This window comes from Electrophorus electricus, chromosome 7, assembly GCF_041902795.1.
Source record: "Electrophorus electricus isolate QZ-2024a chromosome 7, ASM4190279v1, whole genome shotgun sequence".
In the NCBI taxonomy this organism is placed as follows: Eukaryota; Metazoa; Chordata; class Actinopteri; order Gymnotiformes; family Gymnotidae; genus Electrophorus; species Electrophorus electricus.
The window spans coordinates 30915016-30942681 of NC_137503.1; the positions used below are offsets into that span (position 1 = coordinate 30915016).

General features: G+C 39.3%; 2 protein-coding genes and 1 pseudogene across 3 annotated transcripts; 2 read left to right on the plus strand and 1 right to left on the minus strand.

The window, feature by feature from the left end:
- Positions 1-969: 969 nt before the first annotated feature.
- Positions 970-7773, plus strand: LOC113585987 (desmoglein-2.1-like; annotated as a pseudogene).
- Positions 7774-10300: 2527 nt separating this feature from the next.
- ttr (transthyretin (prealbumin, amyloidosis type I)) lies at positions 10301-12495 on the plus strand. The gene is made up of 4 exons (XM_027023817.3): positions 10301-10388; positions 11337-11476; positions 11739-11874; positions 12341-12495. Exons 1-4 carry the CDS (start codon positions 10323-10325, stop codon positions 12446-12448), a joined length of 450 nt encoding a protein of 149 aa, XP_026879618.2. The 5' UTR covers positions 10301-10322; the 3' UTR covers positions 12449-12495.
- Positions 12496-12566: 71 nt separating this feature from the next.
- On the minus strand, positions 12567-27492 carry b4galt6 (UDP-Gal:betaGlcNAc beta 1,4- galactosyltransferase, polypeptide 6). Of its 2 annotated transcripts, none has more exons than XM_027023806.3 (9): positions 26608-27492; positions 22568-22684; positions 22324-22437; positions 21446-21567; positions 18370-18474; positions 17944-18131; positions 17126-17248; positions 16898-16999; positions 12567-16552 (listed from the first exon to the last, which is right to left on the minus strand). In XM_027023806.3, exons 1-9 carry the CDS (start codon positions 26720-26722, stop codon positions 16405-16407), a joined length of 1134 nt encoding a protein of 377 aa, XP_026879607.1. In that variant the 5' UTR covers positions 26723-27492; the 3' UTR covers positions 12567-16404. The 2 variants fall into 2 exon arrangements, with proteins under 2 accessions (XP_026879607.1, XP_026879606.1); XM_027023805.3 differs by having other exon boundaries at positions 18358-18474; positions 26608-27387.
- Between the last annotated feature and the right edge of the window lie 174 nt (positions 27493-27666).

Genomic DNA, 27666 nt, shown 5'->3' on the forward strand with positions numbered 1-27666 from the left:
AATGTAGCTTGACTTCGGTTTGAAGTGGTCGGGGCTCAGACATGCAGCATTCTTATAGCTAATGCTAGTAGTCAGGTGTGACAAAAATATATCACATTAGGCCCGACCACCTAATAATCTAATCATTTTTAGAGCCCGTCAGAGACAGGCTCTTACACTGGTCCTATGTCATGTCGCACGTAAATTCAAAGACAAGATAAAGATACAAAGGGAGGCACATTGGCTTAGATAGTCATCAGGATTGGTACATCATTATGACACTTAAATATCAAAAATGACCAAGGGCTACAGTCCCATAGCCAGAATCTAGGCATGCTACTCCTGACAGAGAAGTAGCTAATGATAAGCCACAACCACATTATTAGGTGCTTATTATAACTGCACAGGTCAGTCATAACTCAAAAACTATCTTATTTTATTTCTTTATTTTTAAATTTGAGTATGCTAATTTGGATAGCAAATGCAATTTTAAATGGTAGGGGTGAAGCCTTCATTGCATAAAGAGTAAAATTGGAGTCTTTACCATTTTAGAATTCCCTTTAAACCATCAGGTGTTGTAGTTTTTTTTTCCCTTGAGGAAGCAATTTGTATTTTTGTTTCTGTCAGCAGTGATTTCAGTTAATATTACAAAATATCCTTAAAATGAGAACGTCAAGGTTTGAGTTGGGACACTGGGCTAACAGAACAGTGAGTGAACACCTATTTAGGACAACCCTAAGAAATTCATTATTAGGCAAATTCCATGCCAGTATATTTACCGGTTGAATAGCGAGAAAGCTAGAGAAAGGATGAACACCCCTTCACTGATCTCCACACCCATTTCTGATCAGCATAAAAAAGGAAGAACAAAAGCCTGAGCGAAAGGCGAGCTGGAAGACATTAGCAGAAAGCAGTGGCTGTGAACTCCGACCCCAGATGACCATGGTTTCCCTCCGACTAACAAGGTTCTCTCTGATCATGCTCTTGTGCATGACTATGGTGAGTCACAATTCTATTATGAACACCTGAATTCCAACAGAATATTTTGAGAAGTATAGCTAGCGCTATGGGGAGACTGGCTCCATAACTTACAACGAAATATTGTTGTGTCATAATAATATTGTTCAACACAGCCGACAAGACTATGTATTTGAGCTAAATACGAATATGTGAATATGAATATGGCACACAGAAAGTAAAGTCTGAATTTAAAATCCCTCCTCTGTGTAGTCTACTTTTAATTATTTTCATAGATACAGCTACATTTAAATTTAATATGTCCACAGATTGCTTGGTGTCAGATATGTAAACATTACTGAGTGGTAACACATTCTGTCCAGTCACATAAAAAAAAAAAACATTCTAATATTTTAAATATTTTTTTAATTCAAGTTTTACATTACCTTAATGTATTAAGACAGTGATACCCTAGTGATGTTTAATTAAAGATAGCATATTAAATGGTAAGGACTGTGCTGTAAGGTAGAAAAAAGATTTATCAATATTTTGATTAGAAGTACAAAAAAACATATGAATTTGGTTTGCAAATATTTTAGCTAAAGCACAAGATTAGCAAACTGTACTGCTTAACAGTACTTCAGAATTAGTTTATAGAGAATTTTTGTAGGCTATTCCATCTGCACATGCATGCATATGACTTGCCTGCAAGTTGTAGCATGCATACATGTTCATTGTCATTGGTCACAGTATATTGCACACAGTATAGTGCACAATTCTACAAGAGGCAGGGTGGAAGCCCCTTTTTTATCATTATTATTTTTAATTAACGGTCTACTCTTCCCTCTGCTTGATGCAGCTCACCCCCACCAACACCCCCAGTGAGTGTCCTGTGCACCCTTCCGATACATCAGTAGCATTTGTGCATCTTAAAATGTTTGTGGTATTCGTGTATCTTAAAACCAGCATCACTTTGATGATCAATCAGTTGCACCCATTAACCCACAATGTTATCTGTAGTTGGAAACTCTTTGTTTTGGACAGTCTGTTAGATGTGCTGCATATTAAACACACACCTTTGGACCAGTTACAAATAAAAACCATGTTTCTTTCAACATTTAACAAAAGCAACACAGCCGTTATCTCAACCATCTATGCATGTCAGTACCTATCCAGTTACTAAATTATTAATTTCAGCCAATCACAGAAGCTCCAGCTTTTTATGCCCACGGTGATGATGTGTGAGTCACTTTTTACTAAGATAGAAATCTGTTTTGTCTGGATACTTTATATATCTTCTTAAGATATTTTTTATGTTTACATGATTTTTAATATTTTCACATATTGATGCCTTTAATCTTTACATGACTCCTGAATAAATTGAGTATGGTGTGTTGAAATCTAATGAAAATGTGTCCTACATATAAAACATTTTATGTTTCAGGTATCCAAAATTTGGGAAGGGTTTCAACGAAAAAAGCGAGAATGGATTTTCCCTGCCTCAAAACTCATCGAAAATGTTGACTACACAAAACATGAGTTCATAGCCAAAGTAAGAAATCGCAGAATGAGTCTGTCAGTTCATGGTATGACATGGGAGAAATTGCCTTGGAACATAGATGAACTTGAAGGACAGGTTTCAAACGTTGAACACATCACCGTCATCACAAGCTTTTTTATTGGAAAAAAAAAAAGCTTGGTAAATCTTCATTGTTTAAAGTTTAAGAAATTCTATCTCTCTAAGATCAACTTACTGAAAATGTAAATCTGAATACAATTTGATATTTTACATTCATATATAGTGCCTTTCAAAAGACTCCGTGTTGCTTTACAAAACAGAAACCAAACAATGACCAGAAGAACAAATAAGCAAATCAAGTAAAAAAGTAAAATCTTGTCAAAAAGTGAAAAATTAATAATTGGTTAGGAAAAGTGTTGAGGAAAGAAGTTTTGTAGTGTTTTAAAGGAAAATCAGAAGTTCAGGCCATGAAAGGCTATGAAGGGTTTTGACTGCATTGAGCAGAGGTTTGTGTTTAATATAAGCAGAGAACTAATGTTAACCAGTGGAACTTATAAAGAACAGGGACTATATGTGTGCATGGCTTAGTGTGCCATCACTCTGACAGCTGAGATCTGAAGAAGCTGAAGTCTGTTTGTGCTGGAAAGAAGGCCAATAAAAAAGAACATTTTAATAATGAAGATGGGAGCCAGTGAAAGCATGGGTCAGCATGCTAAGTGTAGGGTGAAGACAGGCAACAATACCAAAATGATAAAAGGCCAATTTACCCAGTGCATTAATATGGGGTTCAGATGCTAGTGATGGATAATGTAAGATGCAGAGAGTTTTAACCACTTCACAGGGTTTAACAAGCACACCATGCACAGCTATTGTAAAATTGGATAAAATGGATTTGGGACCTACCAATAAAATATTCAAATGCCTTTGGGAAAGAAGAAGATTATGTAACCCATAACTTGCTATTACCAGAAGTAAATATTTTCTAAATATTTTCCAGATAAATTCTGATAGGCATACAGAAGACAGGCCAGTGGAGTACTTTTTGAAAGGACCTGGTGCAGACCAGAAGCCGTATAACCTCTTTGTTGTTGACCCCAAAACCGGCTTTGTAAGAATCACTGACATTCTGGACAGAGAGCATATAGCACAATACAATGTGAGTTCCAGGATTTTTCTACTATACAGAATAGATTTTAACTCAACTTTGACAATGATTAACTGAAATTGTGGTAAATACTGGCATCATGTCTTGCTTAGCTAAGAGGAATCGCAAAGTACACAGATGGCACATATGCAGAGGAAGAAGTGCCACTAAGAATACTGGTTGAAGATCAGAATGACAACCAGCCAAAGTTCAAGTTTTTCGAAGGGTCTGTGAATGAATCAAGCAAAATAGGTATTTAATTTAAATCTTTACCTTAACCCAAACAGAATTGAATTACTTATAACAAAGTATAATGCATACTTTTTTATTTATATAAATATGAAAACAGATTCAAAGAGTGAACAAGAATCCATTATTAGTAAAATGTATATTTCTGTCTTAAAACAGTAGTAGATACATTACTTTTTAAATAGGTGGCCATATTATTCTCAGTTGGACATAGTAATGTACTATTAACTATCAATATTTGATACTATGTCTATACATAGTAATGTATTATTAACTATCAATATTTGTTACTATGTCTATATATAGTAATGTACTATTAACTATCAATATTTGATACTATGTCTATACATAGTAATGTACTATTAACTATCAATATTTGATACTATGTCTATACATAGTAATGTACTATTAACTATCAATATTTGATACTATGTCTATACATAGTAATGTACTATTAACTATCAATATTTGATACTATGTCTATACATAGTAATGTACTATTAACTATCAATATTTGATACTATGTCTATACATAGTAATGTACTATTAACTATCAATATTTGTTACTATGTCTCTGACACAACTACAGGAACTCCTGTCATGCAGATAAGTGCAGAAGACGCAGATGAGCACGGCACCATCAATTCAAAAATTGCATACAGTATAGTGAAGCAAACCCCAGAGGGGTCTGGCTCCATGTTCTCCATTGATAGAGGCACTGGGAAGATCTATGTTAGACGGCACACCCTGGATAGAGAGGTAGGCATTACTGGGGTAGGGAGCTAATGTTAGGTTGTAATCAGTTAAATTAGTATCTATCCAATATTAACAAATTCAAAATCTAATACAACAATAACTTAAGATGTCTTCTTCTTCACACACTCTGTCTCATACAGACCCATGATGCCTACACTTTAGTAGTGCAGGGTGTGGATATGGACGGAGCTGCAAACGGCTACACAGGAACTGGAACAGTGCAGATTCAGATCTTGGATATCAATGACAATGTTCCTACTCTCGAAAAAGAAGAGGTAAGAATACAGCCTAGCAAATCCCACAGTGTATCCATTGGCACCCATTATGAAGAACGCTAAAGGAAAGATATTTCATCTTTAAGGTCTTTCTGGTATCAGTTTGCAGGCACTATTGAGGAAGGCATTGCTGGTATGGTTGTTATGAAAATCAAAGCCCTGGATAAAGACTTGGAAAACACTGATAACTGGCTTGCTCACTTTGTAATCACTAAGGGTAACGAAGATGGGCTATTTAGTATAGAAACTGACCCTAAAACCAATGAAGGCATTCTAAAACTCATCAAGGTAAAAATACTCAGATTTACCCAAGGACAAGTGAAATAATGTACAACTTTGTTTAGCAAATATTAAAATGGCATTGCTTATGTCTTCTCTTTGTCAACGCCACCGCTCTGCTGGATAAACACAGGCTGTGGATTATGAAAACATCAAAGAGCTGAACCTGGATGTGGCTGTTTCAAACGCAGCACCTTTCATCGGTGGAAAAGGAATAGGAGCAGGAGCGAAACCTGGCAACCCATCAGGAGAGACAAGCGTCCCAATTAAAATCACTGTAAACAAATTATCCAAAGGCCTAATGTTTTCAGATCTTGTGCTGCCTGTGTTGGAGGACCCAAAGAAAAGTAATCTTCCCAAGATCATAGGTTCCTTTCCTGCTGTGGATCTGGATACTGGAAAAATTGCTCAAAATATCAGGTGAGTTCTGTTCCAGTGCAAAAAAAAAAAAATCATCAGTTAATAATAAGAGATATTTAAGGACTAAGAAGTTAAAATCACAGTAATATTTAATCTGAAAATGTTCTTTACCTTTTTATGAAAACACATTTCATGCAGATATGTGAAAGCATATGATCCAGGTAACTGGCTAGCCATTGATGAGAAGACTTCTAAAGTTAAACTTGTGAAGATTCCAGATCGAGAATCAGAGTTTGTGGTCAATGGAATCTACATAGCAAAGATAATCTGCATGATTGAAGGCAATTATGACCTATTGTTTTTTTTAAAAAAATCCAATCTAACAGTCTTAAAAGAATGTTATATTACAACAGACCTGTACTGTAATTTTATTTTTTAATTTATTTAGATTTGCCATTCAAGACAGCTACTGGAACAATAGCTTTAAAAGTTGAAGATTCAAATGACCACTGTCCCAAACTGACAAGCACCTATGAGAATGTATGTTCTGACACTAATGTTATAAATATCACCGTATTCGATGAGGACATTTATCCCAATCAAGAGCCTTACAAATTTGTTCTGATAAAGGAAGAGACTCGAGGAGAATGGGAGATGGTTCCTGTAAATGGTAAAACAAACAGCATTGCACTTCACAAATCATTATTCTATCTCAAGTTTCTTACATACTTTTATTTTTTGCTTCTATGCTTACCGAGAATCATCAGTGGTAAACTACAGCATAATTCCTTCATTCACATAGATCCAGAAAGATTTTTTTTTTAATGTGCACATGTAATTACTTATTTGTCATTCCAAGGAACAACAGTGAGCTTCCCCTCCAAGGAGACGCTGTGGGCAGGTTTATACAAGCTGACTGTGGAGATCTCTGACATGTAGGGTCTAGGCTGTGAAGAGAGACAGAAGCTTCAGATGAAGGTATGCACCTGTCAGGAAGGTGACGTGTCTGAAGCGTGCAAGGAAAACCGACATTACGTGTTTTCGGTCAAAGTGGGCGCTCCAGTCCTGCTGATGCTTGCCACAGGCCTGGCTCTGATTATCTACATAAATACTTCTCTAAGGTAGAAGATCTATATGTAAGTTCCTTTTTAAGTATTTTAGTTTACAGAATTCTAACTGTTTAATTTACTTTGTAGAAGGCAAGCTATGCAGCTTGGGATCCTCCTCAGGAGGACAGTCTGCTGATCTTCAACTATGAAGGTCAAGGCTCAACTGCTGGTTCAGTGGGTTGCTCCAGCCTCGAGTCAGACAATGACCTAGAGTTCCTCAATTATTTGGGGCCAAGATTTATGACTTTAGCAGAGATTTGCAGTCCTGCAAAGGCAAGTCCATCACCTACCAATGATGAACACATTGTCAAGTTAGTGGATATGAGCATCAAAAGCATTATCACCGGTAATACATTTCAGCCTCCAAAATATCTAAGACCTCCACCACAGCAGAGTACAGCTATTACCAATATAATCAATAATTCAGTCATTACTGAAACTAACAACAAATCAGATGCTCTTCCCATGAATACTAGTCAAACACTGCTCGTACAGCAGCAACCTCTGTACTATTTGGTGGAACATCAGGTACCAAACACTGTGATTCTTGCTGAGAGACCTGCACAGGGTATGTACCTAATCAATGGCCCCACAGGTGTTGAGGGTCTAATCTTCCAGAATGATAATATAGCACAGGGCACTCTAGAACAACAGGGAATGATTGATGGAGCATCTATAATGCAGGGAGGTATTGTGTTGGATGGCGGTCCGAGTCCAACCAGTCCAGGAAGCTTAACTACACCTACCATAGTAGTTAAGAGACAGCAAGGCAGACAGAAGCTCAAGGTTACAGGAGCTCAAGGCACTCATCCCTGGAAAACTTATGTTTGGTTTCTTAAATCAGAATGAAAGTTCACATTAAAAAAAAAAAAAAACACTAAAGGGGCATGTAAAATTAAGTGAGTTGCACGGAAAGAATCATGTTTCCCTTCTTTATTACAAGAAAACATTAGTCAGGGAAAAACTCCTGCCAGACCTGAAGACCTCTACCATACCACTGAAGAGGCCTACCTGTTCCTTTCACACATGATGCCTGTGTACATGCATAATAATTGACAAGTAGGGAAGAATGCCTACTTATAGAAGTTACCTGATCAATTAATGCAACCAAACCACGATGCATTTTTGGTTGCTGATTACAAAGCCCAGGACAGTAACAGATAGCATCTATTTCAATCAGACCTATCAGGACTTACAAGAGTTTATATTTATGGCATTTATGACACTTTTTTCCAGTGACTTACAATTATGTCTGAGTACAACTTGAGCAATTGAGGGTTAAGGGCCTTGCTGAGGGGCCCAACAGTGGCAGCTTGACAGTGGTGGGGCTTGAACCAGCAGCCTTTTGATTACAAGTCAAGTACCTGAGTCACTGAGAGCTTACAGACTCTTTTTATTAAGTTTATGCAAGGTAGCAAGTGAAAGCTAACTAATGAGCAAAAGTATATACAGGGTGTGTGTGTGTATATATATATATATATATATATATATATATATATATACACACACACACTTTTGTCAGATGTTTATATGGTATAGTGAAGTACAATTATAAGCATTTCATAATCGACAAATACATCCAGTTTTAGCAAAGACTTAACATTTAGTGTTGACCCTTTTTTTTAAGTCTTCTGCAATTCGCCTTGGTATGCTGGAAATCAGCTTCTGAGCTTGACTGATGGCAACCCATTCTTGCCTAATCAGTGGTTGGAGTTGATCACAGTTTCTGTGTTCACAGTTTTTGTTTGTCCACCCTCTTTTTGAGGCTTCACCTCAGGTTCTCAATGTCATGGACATCTGGGGAGTTTCCTGGCCATGGACACAAAATTTCAATGTTTTGTTCACCAAGCCCCTGGGTATTGCCTTGTGACATTGTGCTCCATCATACTGGTAAAAGCATTGTTCATCACCAAATTGCTCTTGGAGGATGTTTTGACACCATTCCTTATTCCTTATTCATGGTAGTGTCCTTAGACAAAGTTTTGAGCAAACCCACTCGCTTGGATGAGAAGCAACCCCACAGATGAATGGTCTCGGTATGCCTCACTGTTGGCATGACACAGGACTCATGGTAGCGCTCACCTTTTCTTCTCAGGACAATCATTTGTCCAGATATCCCAAATATTCTGAAGGGAATATTCAGTGGAAAATTGTTGGTTTTAAGAGATAAAACTTATTTTTATATTTACAGCTTTACCAAACTGTACTGCTGAAAATCATTTTTTGGGTTCTTCCAATTCAGTGTTCTTTCTTTTGTATCTAATCTTAATTGTTGAAATAATTGGTTTAATAATTGGGTTATGCATATTTATAAAAATAAACTTCAACGATCTTTTAAGGTCAAAAGAAACTATTACAAAAGTATCTAAATGTTGGCAAGGCACTTGTAAGCAAACTGTAAAAAATATGCATGTTTTGCTCATTTAAAGCAACGTTTTGTAGTTTTTGGCTTTGCAATCAATAAAGCTTATTTTCTCCACAAGAAAAAAAGCATTTGCTATTTCCTCCTGTAATGTTGGGTCATTAAGTATTTTGGCATTTACTGCTGCTGTAGTTATTAGCTTTACTGGAGCACCTTCTCCTTGTCTTTTGGAACTGCTTCAACTACTGTACAGCTAAAAACATACATGGATTACTGAATTTTTATTTTCAGATAATCTGTTTCATAAAAGAGCCCAGAAAATAGAGGGCGTGTGAATGCTGCTCACTTCAACATTACATCATTCAGTTTTTCATTGATTCTGTCCGTCACTGGATATGAGAGGAAATAAACAGGATTTCCTAGCTACAGACAAAAGTTAGAAATGATTTTATAGATAGATAGATAGATAGATAGATAGATGTGCATGTATGTGGAGTACACACACCAAGAGTAGTATGAAATCATTTTACAGCATATCATTGGTATTATGGTGAAGGGACTTTTTTTAAGATTTTAGATTAAAACTACATTAGAATGCTCAATATGCCTTATTTAGACTTCCTTAATGTGGGCATTTAAAAATAAAACTTGCAATCATTTATTTTGTAGAATGTGAAAGAATAGTATATGGATATGTATGTCTTTTTGTTGCAAGGGCTCAACTGATGCTCTGACACTTGATAAAGAATCACAGCTCTTATTATTCTAGGATTCTATTCAAGATCAGCCATCTTTGGAACATGAATAATAAAAATGTCAGCACCACCCAGAGGCAGAGATGAGAGAGCAGAGATGAGGTTATAAGTTTAAAACATAAGGTTACATAAAAAATAAGGTTACTAATGGTTACTCAAGCTTTTATTGCAGAAGCCACATTTTATTCCGAGAACAATGATTACTGATTCATATCTTTCCATTCTGGGAATGTTCGTTTCTTGGGAGACTTGTTTCTCAGTTGAATGAAAATGTATGACTAAAATGTGTGGGTTATGATAGTCAAAGATTGTACTGATAAGCAAATTTCACAAATTTCTTTCAAGGAATATCACTGCCATGTCATGTAGTTTCTATGACACACCTATATAACAAATGTTACTGAACGAAGTTAACTGAAAGCACCCACATAGATGACTGACTGGAATGACACATTCCCTGTGTCAACAAAACGGCCCAGATTTTCCCTGGAGTCACCTGACGTGGGGGGGGGGGGGGGGGAATCAATGTGTGTATAAAAGGCAGAACTGTCAAAACATACTGTTTGTAGTCCTACACCATGGCCAAAGCCATGATTTTTTCCCTTCTTGCCTCCTTGTTGCTCTTCTGTCAGGCTGCCCCAGTGGTAAGTTACTGAATCAACCAAGTGAACAGGTAGCAGGTATTCCATGTGATCACCACACTCCTGAAACTGAAACATTCTGCATGCACATTTAAGCAAAAAGTAATAAATTTGTAAGGTTACTGCTAAATACGCCATAAAATGTTATTTTGAGAACTGCATATATGGAGAGTTGCATACTGTTGTGTGAATATAATATAAATGGAATGGAAAAGGGCTGGAATAGCCAAGGTAGAGGTGAACCTGCCAATTGTAATAATATATTGCTTTATGCAAAGTGCTGGATTTGAAACTTGTCAATGTGTTGCTGGCTGTGGGAAAGGCTTGGAGCAGAACTGGAAGTATAACATGATGACTGGAATTGTACTCAAGGAGCTAAAATTCATCGCGAATGTTTACATGTAAACGCTTCCTGCCGATGGTTCCGACTTGTTTGTTATATAAGCAAAAAAAGGATATTTGGAGCCCCCCCAAAAAAAGGATATCCGGTGGCAACATTAGTGAACAGTATGATGATCACTATTCATCATTTAAATGCAAGACTTGAAGAATGGAACACAAACTTTTTGGATTCAGGAGTGGATTAACCCGACTCGGCACCACTTTTTTTTTTTTTTATTAGAACGAAAAAATAATCTATGTGAACTAAGAGCTTACTAGAAAACGCAAAGACCCTTTAGCCTATTTTAACTGAGGTGGAAGAACCCCTTGTTCCTCCAGTTTTATTCTCCCTTATGTAACATCACTTCACTGCTAACAATGTAGCTGATCAATGTCAGTTAAGTAAAGTTCTATGAGCAAGGCACAATGAGTAAAGCAACCAAACAAAGAATAAAATCTGGCATTAAACATTGAAACTTACATTAGGAAAAAACTATACCATGATGCTTATAAATGTACCAGCTCTGCTTATAAGCTATACAAAGCTGATTTTGCCATTTACTGATCTAGAATCTTCATGGTGGTTCGGATACACATTGCCCCCTGACAGTGAAGATGTTGGATGCAGTGAAAGGCATACCTATAGGAGGCGTGGCACTCCAGGTCTTTCGCCAAGGTGCTGACGGGACATGGGGAAAGGTTGCCCATGGGTAAGAACAAAATGCCACGCAGCAGAAAAACAGCATGCAAACATGACTAGAAACTGAATACTGTAGAAACAAAATAATCATACCCACCAAAATGTAGCACAAAGATTATGGAAGATGGTGTGATCACTAATAGTTATGATGGCCTCATCAACATACTTTATGTAAAAAGGTAGGCTTTACAACCATTTTCAGCCGTTCTCTTAAATTTCACCCACCTTCTGGCTCAATATTTTACTAAACTGTTCCTACCCCCAAACTCCAGGAATACAGATACAGCAGGTGAGGTTCATGAGCTTATCACAGACCAGGACTTTATACCTGGCATATACCGCGTGGTGTTTGACACCAAGGCCTACTGGAAGGCCGAAGGTCGCACACCTTTCTACGAGTTTGCTGATGTAAGTAGACATTCTCTATAAAAAGAAATAAGAACCTTCCTCAGCTGATGACATATGCAGGGGCTCCATTAGTTTTCATCTCTTTTATTAATCGAAAAAGTGTTCCGACAATTGGGGAAGGGCAAATAGTTAGCATGGTTTCCCTTGAAGAGATATAGTGTGTAAACTGGACTCTGATGTTCAACAAAACAAGCTTATTCAGTAAATACCATGAGGGAAAGACAAACAATCCTTTTTTTCTGGATGCTAACCAAGTGCATTTTCCCCCCCAAGGAGGGAAAGTAAATATTTAAGAACGTTTATGTTCTCTATAGACACATCTATCCATAGATAAATGGACCAGTTGTAGATAAGGCCATGATGGACTATTCAGGGGCCATCCATAACACATAAGTACCATGGTTGGATACAGTTCAAGTCTCGTGAGAGCATTTGTGGACTAAGCAACTTGACCTTGTGACTCCAGGTGGTGTTCGAGGCACACGCCGAAGAACATCGCCACTACACCCTTGCCCTGCTCATCAGCCCCTTCTCCCACACCATGACAGCTGTAGTGTCCAAAGTGCATGACTAAAGACACAAATGTCTCACAGGTAGTCAAATAAAAACACACCACCAAAAGATCGGCAATGAAGAGTCTAAATGGAGACCAAGACAAACACACCTAGCCAAGAAGGAGATTGCTCCAAGAATAGGTTTTCAACTATAAACTCTTTTAATGATCATTACAGAGCGTAACGCAGTGAACAAACTGGTAACGCAATGAACAGACCAGCAAAACAAAAAGATCTGGAGCCTGGATTGTACACATCTGTCAAAGCAACTCAAGACATCCTGCCTCTGAAACTGCTGTTCACTTTTTTAGTGTGACCTTCACATACAGACTTACAAAAACATGAAAGGATTACCCTTGTCTTCTGGAACCTGTGACTGATGACATTGAGCAGAGGTCTACAAACATGGCTCCAGATTCAACAAAAACCTTTTAAAAAATAAATGTGCACTCTACATAATTTTTTTGTTTTTCAAACATCATCCACAACCACCTCACTGCATCTCTCAACCAAAAATGCAAATATGTAAGGGAAAGAAAAACTCAAGGCACAAATATGAATACTGCAAGAATTGTAACACTACGTTACAAATATGTAATGGTGAACATATCTTTAAACTTTCTATAAATTTTATTGTCCAAACACACAAATGGAAAACTGATGGGGTGTAATTTCTATTTTTAAGGGGCAAGGGAATGGGGCAGGTGAAATTAAATTGATTTAAACCTGCAGACAGACCACAGTATCGAACACAGGCTTCTTCACAGTTACGACTAAGTAAATATGGGTTCCTCACAAAAGCAACTGCTCACAAACCCTTCTAAAAATACATGTATACAACACTGTGGGCATAATCCAAATTAGAAATGTGGGGATACACCAGCAGGCTAAACACCTGGCTGTGAAAATGTACCCTTTATTAAGACATTTATAACGAGATGAGTGAGATGTAATGAATTTTGGTAGATTACTAAATGTGATTTGCACATTGTAAACGCCTTCATTAAGAAAGGTTTATACCTCATATCTAACCATTTGCGTGTGTTGCTTTCAGTTATTTTATATTAGGTGAAAGCTCACCACAATTACACAATGTTGATGTAAAGGTTATTATAATGTATGTCAAGTATAAGTAATGTACACATTTTGCAGTTTGAGAAAGCAAGCTCTCCTGACTATGTTCCATCAAATACTACTGCTGAGTGCCTGTAGAATAGAGTACTGTGCCTTAATCACCATAAAAATTAGAACAAACAGCAATATGTTAATTTAACATGTTGCAACATAAAATGTTCTTACACTATCTCCAAAATAATTCTATTATACAATTCCCCAGATGGCTGCTTTCTCCTGCCCTTATGCCAAACAAAAAGTGTGATTTGAAAGCCTGCCTTTACAACACTAAATAATTAAAACAACCCAAGTGAAGTCAAACCAGCATAGTTCAGGTGGAGTTAGAAAATCAATCGTAATGGAGTTTTTGTATACAATAACGATTTTATGTAAAAAGGTTAATAGTTAAATATTGGAATAGTTTTGTAATGTATTTTTCTATTGGCCACAGTAATCTATTCTTACAAGCTAATCTCACACAAAAAGCACACTGCAACTGTAAGCTCCCAATGGTTGTACTGGTAGAGGAATGTATGAAACAAATTCAATTCAACATTTTACCACAGAAATCATTGAGGCAAAAAGAGTGAAAAGGACAGACAAAGAAAACGGTAAAATTGAGAGGAAAAGGGGGATTTGGCCCCAGCAGTCGCCTTCATTTCAGCTTTAACCTAACCTCATAACTAATATAATAGGACTTTTAAATTCTGTATGTCAACTGGTCATATGTTCATGGTTCACGTAACCTTTAACCATAGCAACTGGGCCTCATCAAACACAGACTTTAGTCTGCAGGTTTAAGGAAGGAAGGGGGGGGGGGGGGGAGATAAAAACCTATCAAAAAAAAAAAAGACTCTGTAAACAAGAGACTCAACACTGGAGAGTACTTCAGACAAGCATTCACTCACTGAGCTCACACTTCAGCCCAAGTGGCTCTCCTGGAGGAAATGGCTCAACCACTGGGCACATGAACACAAACACAGGCCTTCGCTGCGAGGATGGCCCACAGGAGCGCGTCGGGCCGCCGAGCGCCCAGAGCCGATCAGCCTGGTGCAGGCCTGAGAACGCCGCTGGTATCACTGGTAAGCGATTGCTCCCAAGCTCATTCTCGGCACTTCAGGTGCACGGCTGTGAGCATACCACAGCTGCAGGGAACAGTTAAGCTGGTGCCCGGAAGTGCACCGTTGGTACAGCCTGACCTCTGTGGAAGTTGATGGGTGGTCCTCTGAGCCTCCACCCCCACCCCACCCCCCCACCCTCAAACATACACAGAGGGAACATAAGAGAATACCAAACAGTAGTTCCGTTTAGGACAGACGTGATAAATTAACAGAATAAACCACAAAGCAACTCATGGTGCATGAAAATCTCAAGACATATACAAAGACAAACTATGTACAAACAAAAGTGAACCCTAGTTTGTCTTCAAATCGGTTTGAGTGCTCGAAAGTGTACAGGTGTAAAGTTCTCTCAAACACAGTTCTGATGCCATTCAAGAGCAACACTGACATCACTCTCTCATCCAGGCCCAACTTACATTCCAACTAGAGTGCAACATCTCAAGCTACTTCATGTACAGAGCTAGGGCATTTCCAAGACCCACACCTCCAACCACCCACCCACCCCACCCACCCACCCACCCACCCACACAGTCATGCCAGAACCCACTGAAGGGCATTTTGGCTTTTAGCAGCTGTGAACCCACCTGATGAGCAGGTTTTAGTGTGAATGACCTGCCAGAACCCCTCATCCTTCACTCCCCCTACCCTCCCTAAACAGTGCACTTCAAATGAGACAAGAAACTCCTATAAATTTAAGGAAAAAAAAATAAAGTTATACAAAACTTTAAAAAAAAAAAAAGGAACAAAAATGTGCAACAACAAAAAAAAATAATAATCACATAAGGCATGCAGCTGCTAACGGTTTCTTTGTTTTTCATATTTAGTAGACCACCACATGCCTACTCCTTTTGTTTTACATACATCCTCAAGTTGCAAGGTATCCAATTCTCTTAAAGAAAATAAAGAATGAAAGACACAAAAGGACAAAAGTGGAAAAACAACAAGACAGACAGAGACTTAGCTGCCAAAGTAAGAGTGTGTGCACTAAGATGATGGGCGTCATTCCGAGACCATGCGAGCATCTCCTTCACGAGGCCTGGGCATTTTAGACCAGTCCCCATCATGCAGGAGATAACGGCAGTCTTCTGCACAGCCAGAGGAATGTGGAAAGAATGACACTCACATGACACACCCCACTGGAGTGCTCCACAATATACCTCAATATAAGACAGAAATAAATATGAAAAACAAAAATAGAAAATTTACAGTACACGAAATCAAAACTTCCACAGTTTTTCTGTAGAGAAAAAAAAAAAAAAAAAATACTATGCTTTAAAATACTACAATATATACAAAACGTGCCACAAAACGTTTATTGGCGTCTAGGTCGCTGTTGGATTGTAAAACTGAGCTTTCTACGTTGTCAGCATGAATGAACACGGTGACAGTGATGACAGCCTACGAAAATCAGTTAAGGCTTCGCAGTAAACATCTGATTTGTTGATGCTGGCACTTCCTGCCTTCCCCTTTTCATTTTGTAGCATGATGGGAGTAGCTAAAGCCAGCATGGACATAGAAACATGCAGTGGGACACGCGCAGCCACACCCATACCCACACACACGGGTTAAGACCACACACACACAGTCAGTCACACACTCAACTGTTCAGGCCTTTAACCTCTTGGTTCTTGGTTTTAAGGTTACTTGGCAGCAGTACATCATTTTGCCACACCCCCACTCCATGGGTGTTGGGTCATTTCCAGGTGCCGAGGGTCAGGTGATGTTAGTGAGCGGAAGGGACGTCAGTACTCTGCTATGGGGGCAAGTTCAGGGCTCAGGTTAACAGTGATGTTCTTATACAGACTACTTAGAGAGACCTCTGGAAAATACTGGAGGTTATTCAGGCCATCCAGATGCTGTCTCTCTTTAGAATATCTTAACAGCTTATACCTGAGAGAGAAAAACAGAGCAAGAGAGAGAGAATCATGCATAAGTCAGTATGCCAATCCGTAAAGAATATTGCACACACTGCTGCAAATAAGGTGCGTCAGCAGTGGGTCAGGCACACGTTTAGTTTAAAGGGTCATTATGATATAAATAAGTCTAAAGAAGTGGATCTCATCATCCACGTAGTCAAAGATGGCACAAGCATAGTCACTTTTGACCCTCACCTTTTTATCCGACCAAAATATTACTGAATTTTATCTTCTTTTTTTTTGCACAAGACACAAAATTGTGCATATGGCAGGGCAAGAGCAAAAGTGAGAGTGAGTCAGAGACATATGGCAAACTGACCTCCCCAGGAACTGCACTTCTCCTCTGTGGTGATGTGGAATTGATTTGTATTTGCCGATCTCCCCCTCAGGCCTGGTCACATTAAAGCTGGCAAAGTGCACCCTGGTAAAGGCACATAGAGTAATGCACCAGCCCACACAGCAATGGACATTGAAAACATATGCACTGTTTGACCTCTTGAAGCACACACACACACACACACACACACACACACACACACACACACACCTGTTCCACAGGTCATCGTCCTCCCCTCCCCAACCCCAGAATGCATTGGGGAAGCCGTTGATCTTGTGGAACTGCTCCACCGTAAGACCACTCACTCCTCCGAAGAACTCACTGTAGGGTAAGCTGAAAACACACAGAGACAACTACACAACTCAAACAATATATTTCAACAGCCAAATGACATCTCAAACCTCAATCAGGTCAGATATTAAAAGGAGCAAATAAACAACAGCCTTATCAATTATCTCTCAAAAGTACCAAGAAATAAAGAAAAAGTTTATTACAGAGGTGCAACACATCACTCCTCCCAGGAAGAGGGGGTGTACAAAGAATAAACACAAATAGCCTTGATCTCCTCTCAACAGCCAACAGCAACATGGGCCAGCATGACACCCTTCATAAATCAAAAACAAAATCACAGCCATTTCTCTCCTGACTGCAAAACATGCAACAGGCTTGATCTCACACACACAGAGAGAAAGAGAGAGGACATCCTGATATCCTCAAAGATCAGCTACGGCAACTGGAAGAGAGATGTCTGCACTTGAAACTAAGCATTCACCAAAGCACAGAGTACAGCAGGGATCGGAGACCAATACTGCATGTGCTGAACAGTACCATACATAAATTGCGTTAACAGTACAACTGCATCTATGTCTAAAACTTCATATACGCAAGCACAGAATGAACTAAAACAAAGACCCCGTAAAGTCAACATTCTAATCAAGAGGAAAGAGAGAAAATGCAACAGAACGAAGAAGAGCCAGGGTGAGGGTTGGAGTGTGATCTTCAGGGCTGCTGTGTTCCCGCTCACTTACATGTACATGTACTTGTCGAGCTTTGTGGCGAAGTGTCGGGGCATTTGGCCACAGCCATAGTAATTCCGGTCATTTTCAGGGATGTGATCAACGTCGTGGAACACCATGCAGTCCCAGTCCAGGTCTTTCATCGCCTCTTTAAAGCCCACGTTAAACAGCATGGCACGGTTAAAGGGCTGTGTGCCCGTCTGAAAACAGACACGTGGAGACACACACACAAACAAACTAAATACAGCAGTCTGACCATTAATCAACTCATTAGCACAAAGTAAACAAGCAGAAGTGAAACTGAAAAATGGCAAATCATTAAAACACAAACAATCCAAAAAACCAACCAACAGCAACATCATGCCCCCTTTAACAGCCCAGCAGAGGGCAGCATCACTCAACATGAGTGTGTTAGTATGTGAATACCTGCTCAATTACATAAAAAGCAAACTGCAGGCGCTGGCGCTGAAGCATGGGGGCGAGGTGCTGAAACAGGATGGGGAGATGCTCATGACGATTCCTAAATGGAATGAGAATAGCCACCTGGAGAGGAAAGAGACAGAGAGATATTCGTTCATGTCATCTGAATAAGCATATGACACCATACACCGGAACCATACACCGCATTCCGAAAATTTTGAAAACTCAAAATGCACTGTTCCGAATTATTATGCACAACAGAGTTTCAAAACATTTTATAGGTTGTAAAGAACTGAAAATGGTCATTTGTTGAATTTGCAGCATTAAGGAGGTCACATTTACTGAAATCAAAGCTATTAAAGTTTTTGGTTTTTTTTAAAAACCCATCTTAACAGGCCAAGTTACATGTTAACATAGGACCCCTTCTTTGATATCACCTTCAGAATTCTTGCTTCCATTGAATTTGAGTTTTGAGAGTTTCTGCTTGAATTTCTTTGCAGGATATCAGAATAGTCTCCCAGAGCTGCTGTTTTGGTGTGAACTGCCTCCCACCCTCATAGATCTTTTGCTTGAGGATACCCCAAATGTTCTCAATAGGGTGGAGCTCAGGGGAGGATGGTGGCCATACCATGAGTTTCTCTCCTTTTATGCCCATAGCAGCCAATGACACAGGTATTCTTTGCAGCATGAGAGTGCATTGTCATGCATGAAGATAACAGAAGGCACGGTTCTTCTTTTTGTTCCATGGCAGGAAGTAGTCAGTCATAAACTCTATATACTTATACTTTGGCAGTCATTTTCACACCTTCAGGGACCTTAAAAGGGGCCTACCGGCTCTCTCCCCATGATTCCAGACCAAAACATGACTCCGCCACTTCCTTGCTGATGTTGCAGCCTTGTTGGGACATGGTGGCCATCCACCAACCATCCATCCATCCATCTGGACCATCCAGGATTGCACAGCACTCATCAGTAAACAAGACTGTTTGACAATTAGTCTTCATGCATGTCTGGGTCCACTGCAACCATTTCTGCTTGTGAGCACTGGTTAGGGGTGGCACGAATAGTAGATTTATGTACAACTGCAAGCCTCTGGAGGATCCTACACCTTGAGGTTCACGGGACACCAGAGGCACCAGCAGCTTCAAATACCTGTTTGCTACCTGAATGCCTGTTTGCGGCATTTTAGCAGCTGCTCTTTTAATCCAATGAATTTGTCAGGCAGAAACCTCCCTCATAAAGCCTTTATCTGCAGAAACCCGTCTGTGCTCTGAATCAGCCACAAATCTCACAAATCTTCACAATACGATGATCACGCTTAAGTTTTCCTGAAATATCTGTTTTCATACCTTGTCCAAGCCATTGCACTATTTGACACTTTCCCATATTGCTTAAAACCTGTGGCCTGCTTACTAATGTGGAATGTCCTTCTTAAGTAGTTTTCCTTTAATTGGGCTCATCTGGCAAACTAATTATCACAGGTGTCTGAGATTGATTTCAGTGATCCAAAGAGCATTGAGACAATACCATCCATGAGTTTAACTGAAAAGACAAAGTTAAATCTTTATGACACTTAAATCCAATTTGCCTAATGCTGTGGAATGCGGTATAAAGTAATACAGCTATAAAATAATCTGGAATGTGGTTATAGGTAAGAGTGTCTACTGCCTATAAGAGACCATTTTGGACCTTCTCAGTACAACTTGCTTTACCAGTCACAGCAAATACATGTATATCACATTTAACTGTATATGTTTCTCCTAAAAGGTAAAAGTTTGTCATCATTAGCTGAGTTAGTTAATATCTAGCTATAGTGTTGAGTAAGATGCTATACAGCTAGTCACATAACCACAGAATGACTTTACGTTGTTTTTATCTTTTCTGTGTGTTTCCAATGAGTATGCAGTAGAAGTTACGCCATTACGGTTGTGCTTTTCAGCCCAAAACACTACAGCTACATCTACCAACACCAATGCTAAAACACTTATTCATGTTTCAACATAAATGACAACAATTTTGACAGTAAAGCAGAACACTTTTGGGGAAGGAGCATACTGTAAATTCAAGATATTTAAGACTTCTTGCCTTGGGAAGCTAATGATATAATCAAAAACACATTTATAATATAATTGATTATGATCGATTTAGAAACAAAGTCTAAGAATATCCAAACTTTTTGCTTGATCCATTTCATATTGGCCCATCAGATATTCAGTTCCTAGCATGATATTTGAGCGTTTGTGTTTTGTTTGATATTTATGTATATGCATTTTTTTAAGTCTTCTTTTTAAAATTTATTATAATTTAGCACAGTGCAACTTATTTCCTTTATTTTCTCAGAGGCATCAGACTCAATTACCCCTCAACAATGCCATTCACTAAGACAGACATCAACATCATCTGGTGTTGCTACTGTGATTTCTGAATGCTGCGAGATTATCCACCTTAAAGCTGCAGTAACAGAATTAAGGTATTAAATTCTATGGGCTACAGAGAGGTAGGAAAATGGTTGTTAAAATGAATTGGTTTTGGATCATTAGGCCACACACATGTTGTAAGTGGACATGTAGGAAAAACAACATATCTAGGACATGGACACCACGTGAGGTTAACTCGTCCGCTCAAACATGTGCCTCTTCCAAGCTGTTTTAGCTAAAGGCTCAAGAGCCTGAACAGCAGACAAAGACGTGCTCTGAAGGCTTTACTGGTCAAGACACAACTATTTAAAAATGCAACTAGAGATCGTCTCAATATCTCGTATCTGAGAAAAACAGCTTTGCTTGGAGCAGATGCCACTTGACAACAGGAATGGGGGCTGAATTTGTCATCAGTTAACGCACGAAGTTAACAACCATCCCATAGACGTGATCTCCCAGCAGCCGCTCGCAGAACCAGCTCCGTTTGGACTGGAATAACTAGTTATGGAAGGCATTATGGGAAAGTCTAAAAAGGACTATAGGTTTCATTAATTCAGCATTGACATTGTCCCATGACATTCACTCATGTTACCTTCCAACATTTCATACAAAAGTTCAGGCAATTATTGTTATTTTTGAGGCAGCCAAAACACACACACGCACGTACACATCCCTACCTTCCACCGCGGTTTGCAGTCTTTGGGTTTCCAGCGGCCCCCTGACTGAATGCCCAGCTGTGTAAGGTGTAGTTCTGCTTCCTCCATAGGAACCTCAGTCATGTTCACTTCCATTGGACCCTCTGCACAAACACAGCGCAGCAGCAAATATCACTCAGCAGCTGCTACAGGACAACAGCTAACAGGACAAATGAGTCGCTCTGGTAATAATAAAAACAAACAATTTGAAGGTCATAGATCCTGTGTGTAAGAATCAGGGACAACTTGAAATTGTTGAAAATATCTCTTCACATTATGAACATAGGAAGGTACAGGTAAACAGCTGCATGACTACCTACACACACACACACACACACACACACACACACACACACACACACACAGGTTCTCAGACTATAATGTCTTGTCCCATGACACAATCACAGCATTCCATTACAGTGTTTAAGTGTGTCTGCTATAGCAAGAATGCCTGGTTACATCAACAATGCCCCAGTGAGTTAGAAGCACAAAAGCCATTTTGGAATCAACCTCAGAGCATCTTTATCTTTCTCACACACACACACATAAACAAACACCTTCAGCCCTGTGCTCTGTCATGATGGAATGGCAGAAGACATATCACTGCAGTTTTATCATGTGCAGGTGAGCTTGAACAATAAACCCATGTTAAAAGCTCTTCTGAAAGATTCCTGTCATTTTATCAACACTTCATCCTATGAGTGCCACTAGATCAACAAGGTCAATCGATTCAAATACGTTATCCTCAGTGTGCATAGGCAAAGCCCACGTCATCGCGTACTGTGATATCAGCCTGAACACAACAGGATCATGCTCTAATCTCTTGTAGGCATTTTTGCACTGCAGCTAAAGAAACTCACTCATAGAAGGTAAGCGTTCCGGGCAGGGCAGGTTCTGGGCGTAGGTGAAATTCTCAGGGAGGTATGTTGTCGGCTGAGGGAAGTACTCACTTGAGTTGTTTCCATCTGGATAATCTGTGAAAAAGACAACAGAGATAATCTGTGCAATCTAGGGACCTAAATACTTAGCACCGCATGCTTGTGCGTCATTCCAGTGTATGTCTCAGTAGAGGTGAGCTAAAGGGGCATGTTTGCAACTTCTCACCTGTGCCATTAAGCGTGGCGTTCTTGTTGGTGTACGACCTGATCATCTGCCCAATTGTCCGCACGTTGTCCCGCAACATTATACCCTGAGCCTGCACCATGAAGAAGTATGTGTTGGCTGAAACAGGGGAAGGGGAAGAAGTGAAAAAAGGGAGAAAAAAAAAGTAACATAACCAAACAATCCCTCAAGACTGCTAAGAGTGCAAAACAGTGAAGTTGAATGGAACACTGGATGCCTCCCACACACAAGCCGTAGAGACAGGCTACTCAGAAAGGAAGCATCTAGAAAGCAACAACAAGCCAAACAAGTTCTGTATGCAAGCTGTTCAGTGATTGCACCCTGTAATCAAAGAACCAAAAGTGTGTTTCTTCTCTGTACAGAAGACCTATGATCAATTCCATGACATGACAAATTCCACTCCATCCCATTCCATTATGGTGGGATTTTTTTTTTTTCCATGCAGACAAACAGGTGCCTTAGATGGAACTTTCTATTGCCCATGCTCAGCTTTCAATACCGCCAATTTTTTTTTGTCCTGCAGACATGTATAAATTTTATTTATAAAACTTTATACAAACGATGAAATGCTTATTAGACTAAATACTAGGAGAAATGTAATAGTCTATAAAAGTCCCAAGTAAGCACACTTTTACAAGTCCCTTTTGAGAAACCAAGCAAACTCACTCCAGGGTACTTCTACATACAACTGCAGGGGCAAGCCTTCTTTTAAGGGCACTGGAAGAGTGTATGGACATGACATGTTACCTTGCAGGTCCATGCTGCAGTTAAAGCAAACCGCCTTATTGCACCATAGACAAAACTGATGAAACTCTGCTGACTCCTACTAAATGAGTCAGAATTTTAACCTGAGGTCAAAACTAACCAGGTCACTGAGTCTTTGCATGTTTAGCTTGCTCATAACTGACACCGATGCTCATGAGTTTTTCCTCACAACCGACCGAATAAGCAAGTGATGGATTAGGGAAAAGGGTAGGGAGGGGAGCAGAACTTCCTTTGCACAGACCACACTATAGTCTGGCTGTCATGCAAGATTAAAGTAGCCATACTACTGGCTTCTAACAAAAATACGCATGCTTGTTGAAAATAAAAAAGGGATATGACGACAGATGATGCAGACTCCCTTTAGATATTAGAGACTTCAACACAGGAAAGTTATGCCTCAAAATTTAAATATCACATAGATCAATCAGCCATAACATTAAAACCAGCTGCCTAATATCGAGTAGGTCACCCTCATGCCCCCAAAACAGCTCTGACATGTCAAGGCATGAACCAAGACATTAGTAGCAGATCCTTAAAGTGTGCCAAGACGTGAGGTGGGGCCTCCATAGATCACATTTTCACTTCACATCCCAGAGATGTGCAATTCTGCAAAATTGGATGATTATGTTGTTATTTGTGTCTTTATTGAAAGCACAATACTGACAGTGTAAAACAAATTATGTTATCTAGAATATACTAACATTTTTAAGATGTATTTGCACAGTTGTACTCAAAAGCTCATATAAACATTTGATGGAGAATTGCTAAAGGGAGAATTGTGATGAATAATAACCGATACCCCCATTCCTTCTAGGGAGGGACAGCATATTCTGCATGCAAGGATGGTGATGATTCCTACATCATGTCAATAAAAAAAAAATTTAAAAAAAAATCACTCTAGTATTCACATATTTAGGTAAACCTGAACTCGGTTTCATTGCTTGATGTAATCGTAGCATTTGTACTGCTATGTACCTGAGGGCCCTTTGGGTAGGGCACATAGTAGTTTGGTGATGAGATTCACATTTCTGAAGTTCAAAAAGCACAGCCTTTATGAGCATGTAAGCCATTACGCATTACTGAACAGTAATTTTATAATTTCTGATACATTAAACACTATGTTTTTAAGTTTAGTTTCAAAATAACTTGTATTGTGCAAAGTATTGTAAAAAGTACTGAAATCTTAATTCAATTGAATATCTCTAAAAACTGCCAGATGTGATTTTTCCAATCCATCTCCCAATTTCCGACACATTCATAGCCTAGCACTCAACCTTTTCAACTCGTCCCTGACAATACTTTCCTTTAAGGGACTCCGCATCCACATTAGCCCATCATTTATCAATTAGTCAGTTCGGTGAGACATTTTGTTCATCAGTCACCTTAACTCAGGGTTAGTACAAACTACAATGTTCAAGGTGCAAGAACTTTAAAATAAGAGACCAATTCTGGCACATAATCCACAGGGGAAGAATTAGGCTCCATCAGAATCTTCCCTAAATAGAAAGCAAAAAGTCTGACTTGCATCTCATCATTAGACTTGATTATTTTGTAGTCAAAGAAAAGGAGCCATCACAAAGGCATGATGGTTACACGGAAACAGCAAAGCCATAACGATGATCACCAGAGCAACCACACTGCCAGCTCAAACCCAAAGTAGTGACACATATTCAAGTCATGTGCACTAATTCCAGAAAATGTTCACATGTACCTGCATGCCAAACCATATTTTGAGTGAACTTAACACCAACAGCTTTGAATTAGTTAAAGTTAGCAGCATACAGTAGTGAACAATTGTAAGCTTACATGCATCTTAAATGCAAATCCATCCGATATGCATCTCATATGCAAATATGTGACTTATATGCAAATCTAAACAAAAACAGTTCCTACACTAGGCAAGTGGTCTAAAACAACAAAAAAATAAACCTACTAAATGACTATATAATAAAAACACATACAATTTGAGCTTGAAACCACAGCACTTTTGTTAGAAATACTTTCCTGTGCAGTAGGCTATACAAAGTTAAACCAAGCAAGGTCAGTCAACCTGTCCATACGATCACTGACATTTCACCAAGACACTGGTGTAAGTTATATACAACAGACCCTGATATCCACTATACGAATATATGATACCAGTATAAAGATGCATTTGTTAAAAAACATTAACATAATAAATGAAATGGTGATTTTAAAAGTGCAATGTAGGAATTTCGGCATTACTCAGAGCACTCACTCCTTTGTCTTAGCTTCATCATTTTCACACTGCAAAATTCCATATTTTAAGTAACAGGTCAATATTGCACAAATCATGATTGCAAAAAGCCAATGCATTATTTTCTATGCAACAGCACATAGTACCGGTACGACTTCGCCCAGTCCCAAATGTTCAGGGGGTGCTCTAATAATAACCAGAGACTACGTCGCACGATGTAGTTTGTGCGGCATGTTTTCAAACACAAAATCATACTTAAATCAGAACTACGCAGGAGTTACGGCAATTTGCTTGACCAACTCAATTAAACATACAGTTAAAACATCCAAATTCTCGCTCATGGAGAATAACGACGTTAGTTCAACACACACTAATAGTTTTCTCTGCTTCAACGCCCTTAATTAAGTGGCCTTTCTGGACAGCGGCCCTGGAAAATAATTAGTCCACCATCTAATTAATAAAGCTGGTGATCTGTTATGCTCTCGTTATTTCATATAGCGGTTAGGCTTTCTAGCTGTTGGTTTTTTTTCTTGATTTTGGCTCATTTCATCACGTTATCATGTCTCTAGAACCAAGAAAAACAACCTACACTGCACAAGCTTATAGCAACACTGGTCGTGCGATACAATTTAGATTATTTGGGTGTATTCACGCCTACACTTGCTGGTCCTAACCAGGGGCCGTCTTTGGGGTAACCGTAGTCACATCCAGCTGCTTTAATAACACGTTACTGAACTAAACGCCGTGGAAAGGGCGCTGGCTAGCCAACCAGAGATCACTTCCTAGCCCCGAGTTGTGCACTGCACGACAAGACCGTCGTCAAGAGTCAAGCATTTCACGGAGGAACAAATTAAAAAGTTCAAATTAAAATGCTGCACTTCTTTCCACGCGTGTGTACAGGATAACTACACGACACATCACAGATAGCTTAGCTAGCTAAGATTCATTCAGCAACGTCGTTAGCAGTCTAGTTAGCAACCATCAGCAAATGTCGTTTATTTTGCATGTACATACACAGATCTTATAACCCGACACCTACCTATTCCGGGGGCGACATAGATGAAGTATAGACACGTCGTAGACATGGAGAAGAAAAAAATGAAGGCCAAAAACGAGCGGTTGGACAACCGCAAAAGCCGCCTCGAATTTAGCATTTTTCTTTGCTCCGAGCAAGCAGGTACTAGCTAACTGCCAGGTCCATAAAAAATGTGTCGGTGGCTAACTTAAAGTTGTTTTTTAATGCTCTGAAGAAATAACGACGATGTTGTTCGGCGTCCCTCAATAATCAAGACTATAAACGCGTCCGCATCGCTGTGGCCAGCACAGGAGGGATGCGACGGTCAGGTAAGCGACCTCGTCCAGGGGAAAAGTGCTGCTGAAGTCAAGAAATTTCCAGATTTGAAGAAAAAAAAAATCAGGCCTGGTAGGTAATTATATTAGGCAGTGTCACGCCGTAACATCGTAGGCGGTACGTTTTGGGGATACATGGCTCTTAAAAAAAGTATGTAAACGTGCTCATTCAGAGATGAATGAATGAATGTTTTGATGTGGAGCCTGTTAGCTGGTTAATAGCGAGGAATCCACACCATGACGGATGATGTCGGTCTGCCCTGCCTCCTCCCACTCAAACCTCACTCTAACTACAGATATCAGTCCAAAACAATTTCCTTGTTACGGGTGAAACTCAAGGCACTACAGCGGACAAAAAGTAACAAACGACGGGAAGAAGACAATTAAAACCAAAAACACGAAGCCGCTCCCATTTCATTCCTGCTGTCGCCGCGGTCATTGCTAGGCTAAATTTCCGGTAAGCGTCACGAAAAGCCCCAAGATGGTCGGCAAGAGAAATGTTAAGGGTCACTGATGAGTAAATACTTTTCCAAAATAAAGGTTTAAATGCATCTTCTATATTACGTGGCCGACATAAAAAAGTAATATCTTTACAGCTTTAACAAATAATCAAAATGGGGAATCATAGCCATAGACTGAGACCTGTCCTGTCCAAAATTACTGCAAACCGATATCAATACCTAGTGAAATCTGTGCCACAACAAAGTGCTAAGGCCAAAGGAGATCCAGCTTGCTACTACATGGGTGT

Coding starts and splice junctions, on each gene's coding strand:
- ttr (XM_027023817.3), top strand. CDS start 10,323: ATGGCCAAAGCCATGATTTTTTCCCTTCTTGCCTCCTTGTTGCTCTTC. Junction 10,389..11,336: donor TCTGTCAGGCTGCCCCAGTG/GTAAGTTACTGA, acceptor TTACTGATCTAG/AATCTTCATGGTGGTTCGGA. Junction 11,875..12,340: donor CTTTCTACGAGTTTGCTGAT/GTAAGTAGACAT, acceptor TTGTGACTCCAG/GTGGTGTTCGAGGCACACGC.
- b4galt6 (XM_027023805.3), bottom strand. CDS start 26,722: ATGCTAAATTCGAGGCGGCTTTTGCGGTTGTCCAACCGCTCGTTTTTG. Junction 22,438..22,567: donor CGCCACGCTTAATGGCACAG/GTGAGAAGTTGC, acceptor TCTTTTTCACAG/ATTATCCAGATGGAAACAAC. Junction 17,000..17,125: donor GACGATGACCTGTGGAACAG/GTGTGTGTGTGT, acceptor TGCCTTTACCAG/GGTGCACTTTGCCAGCTTTA.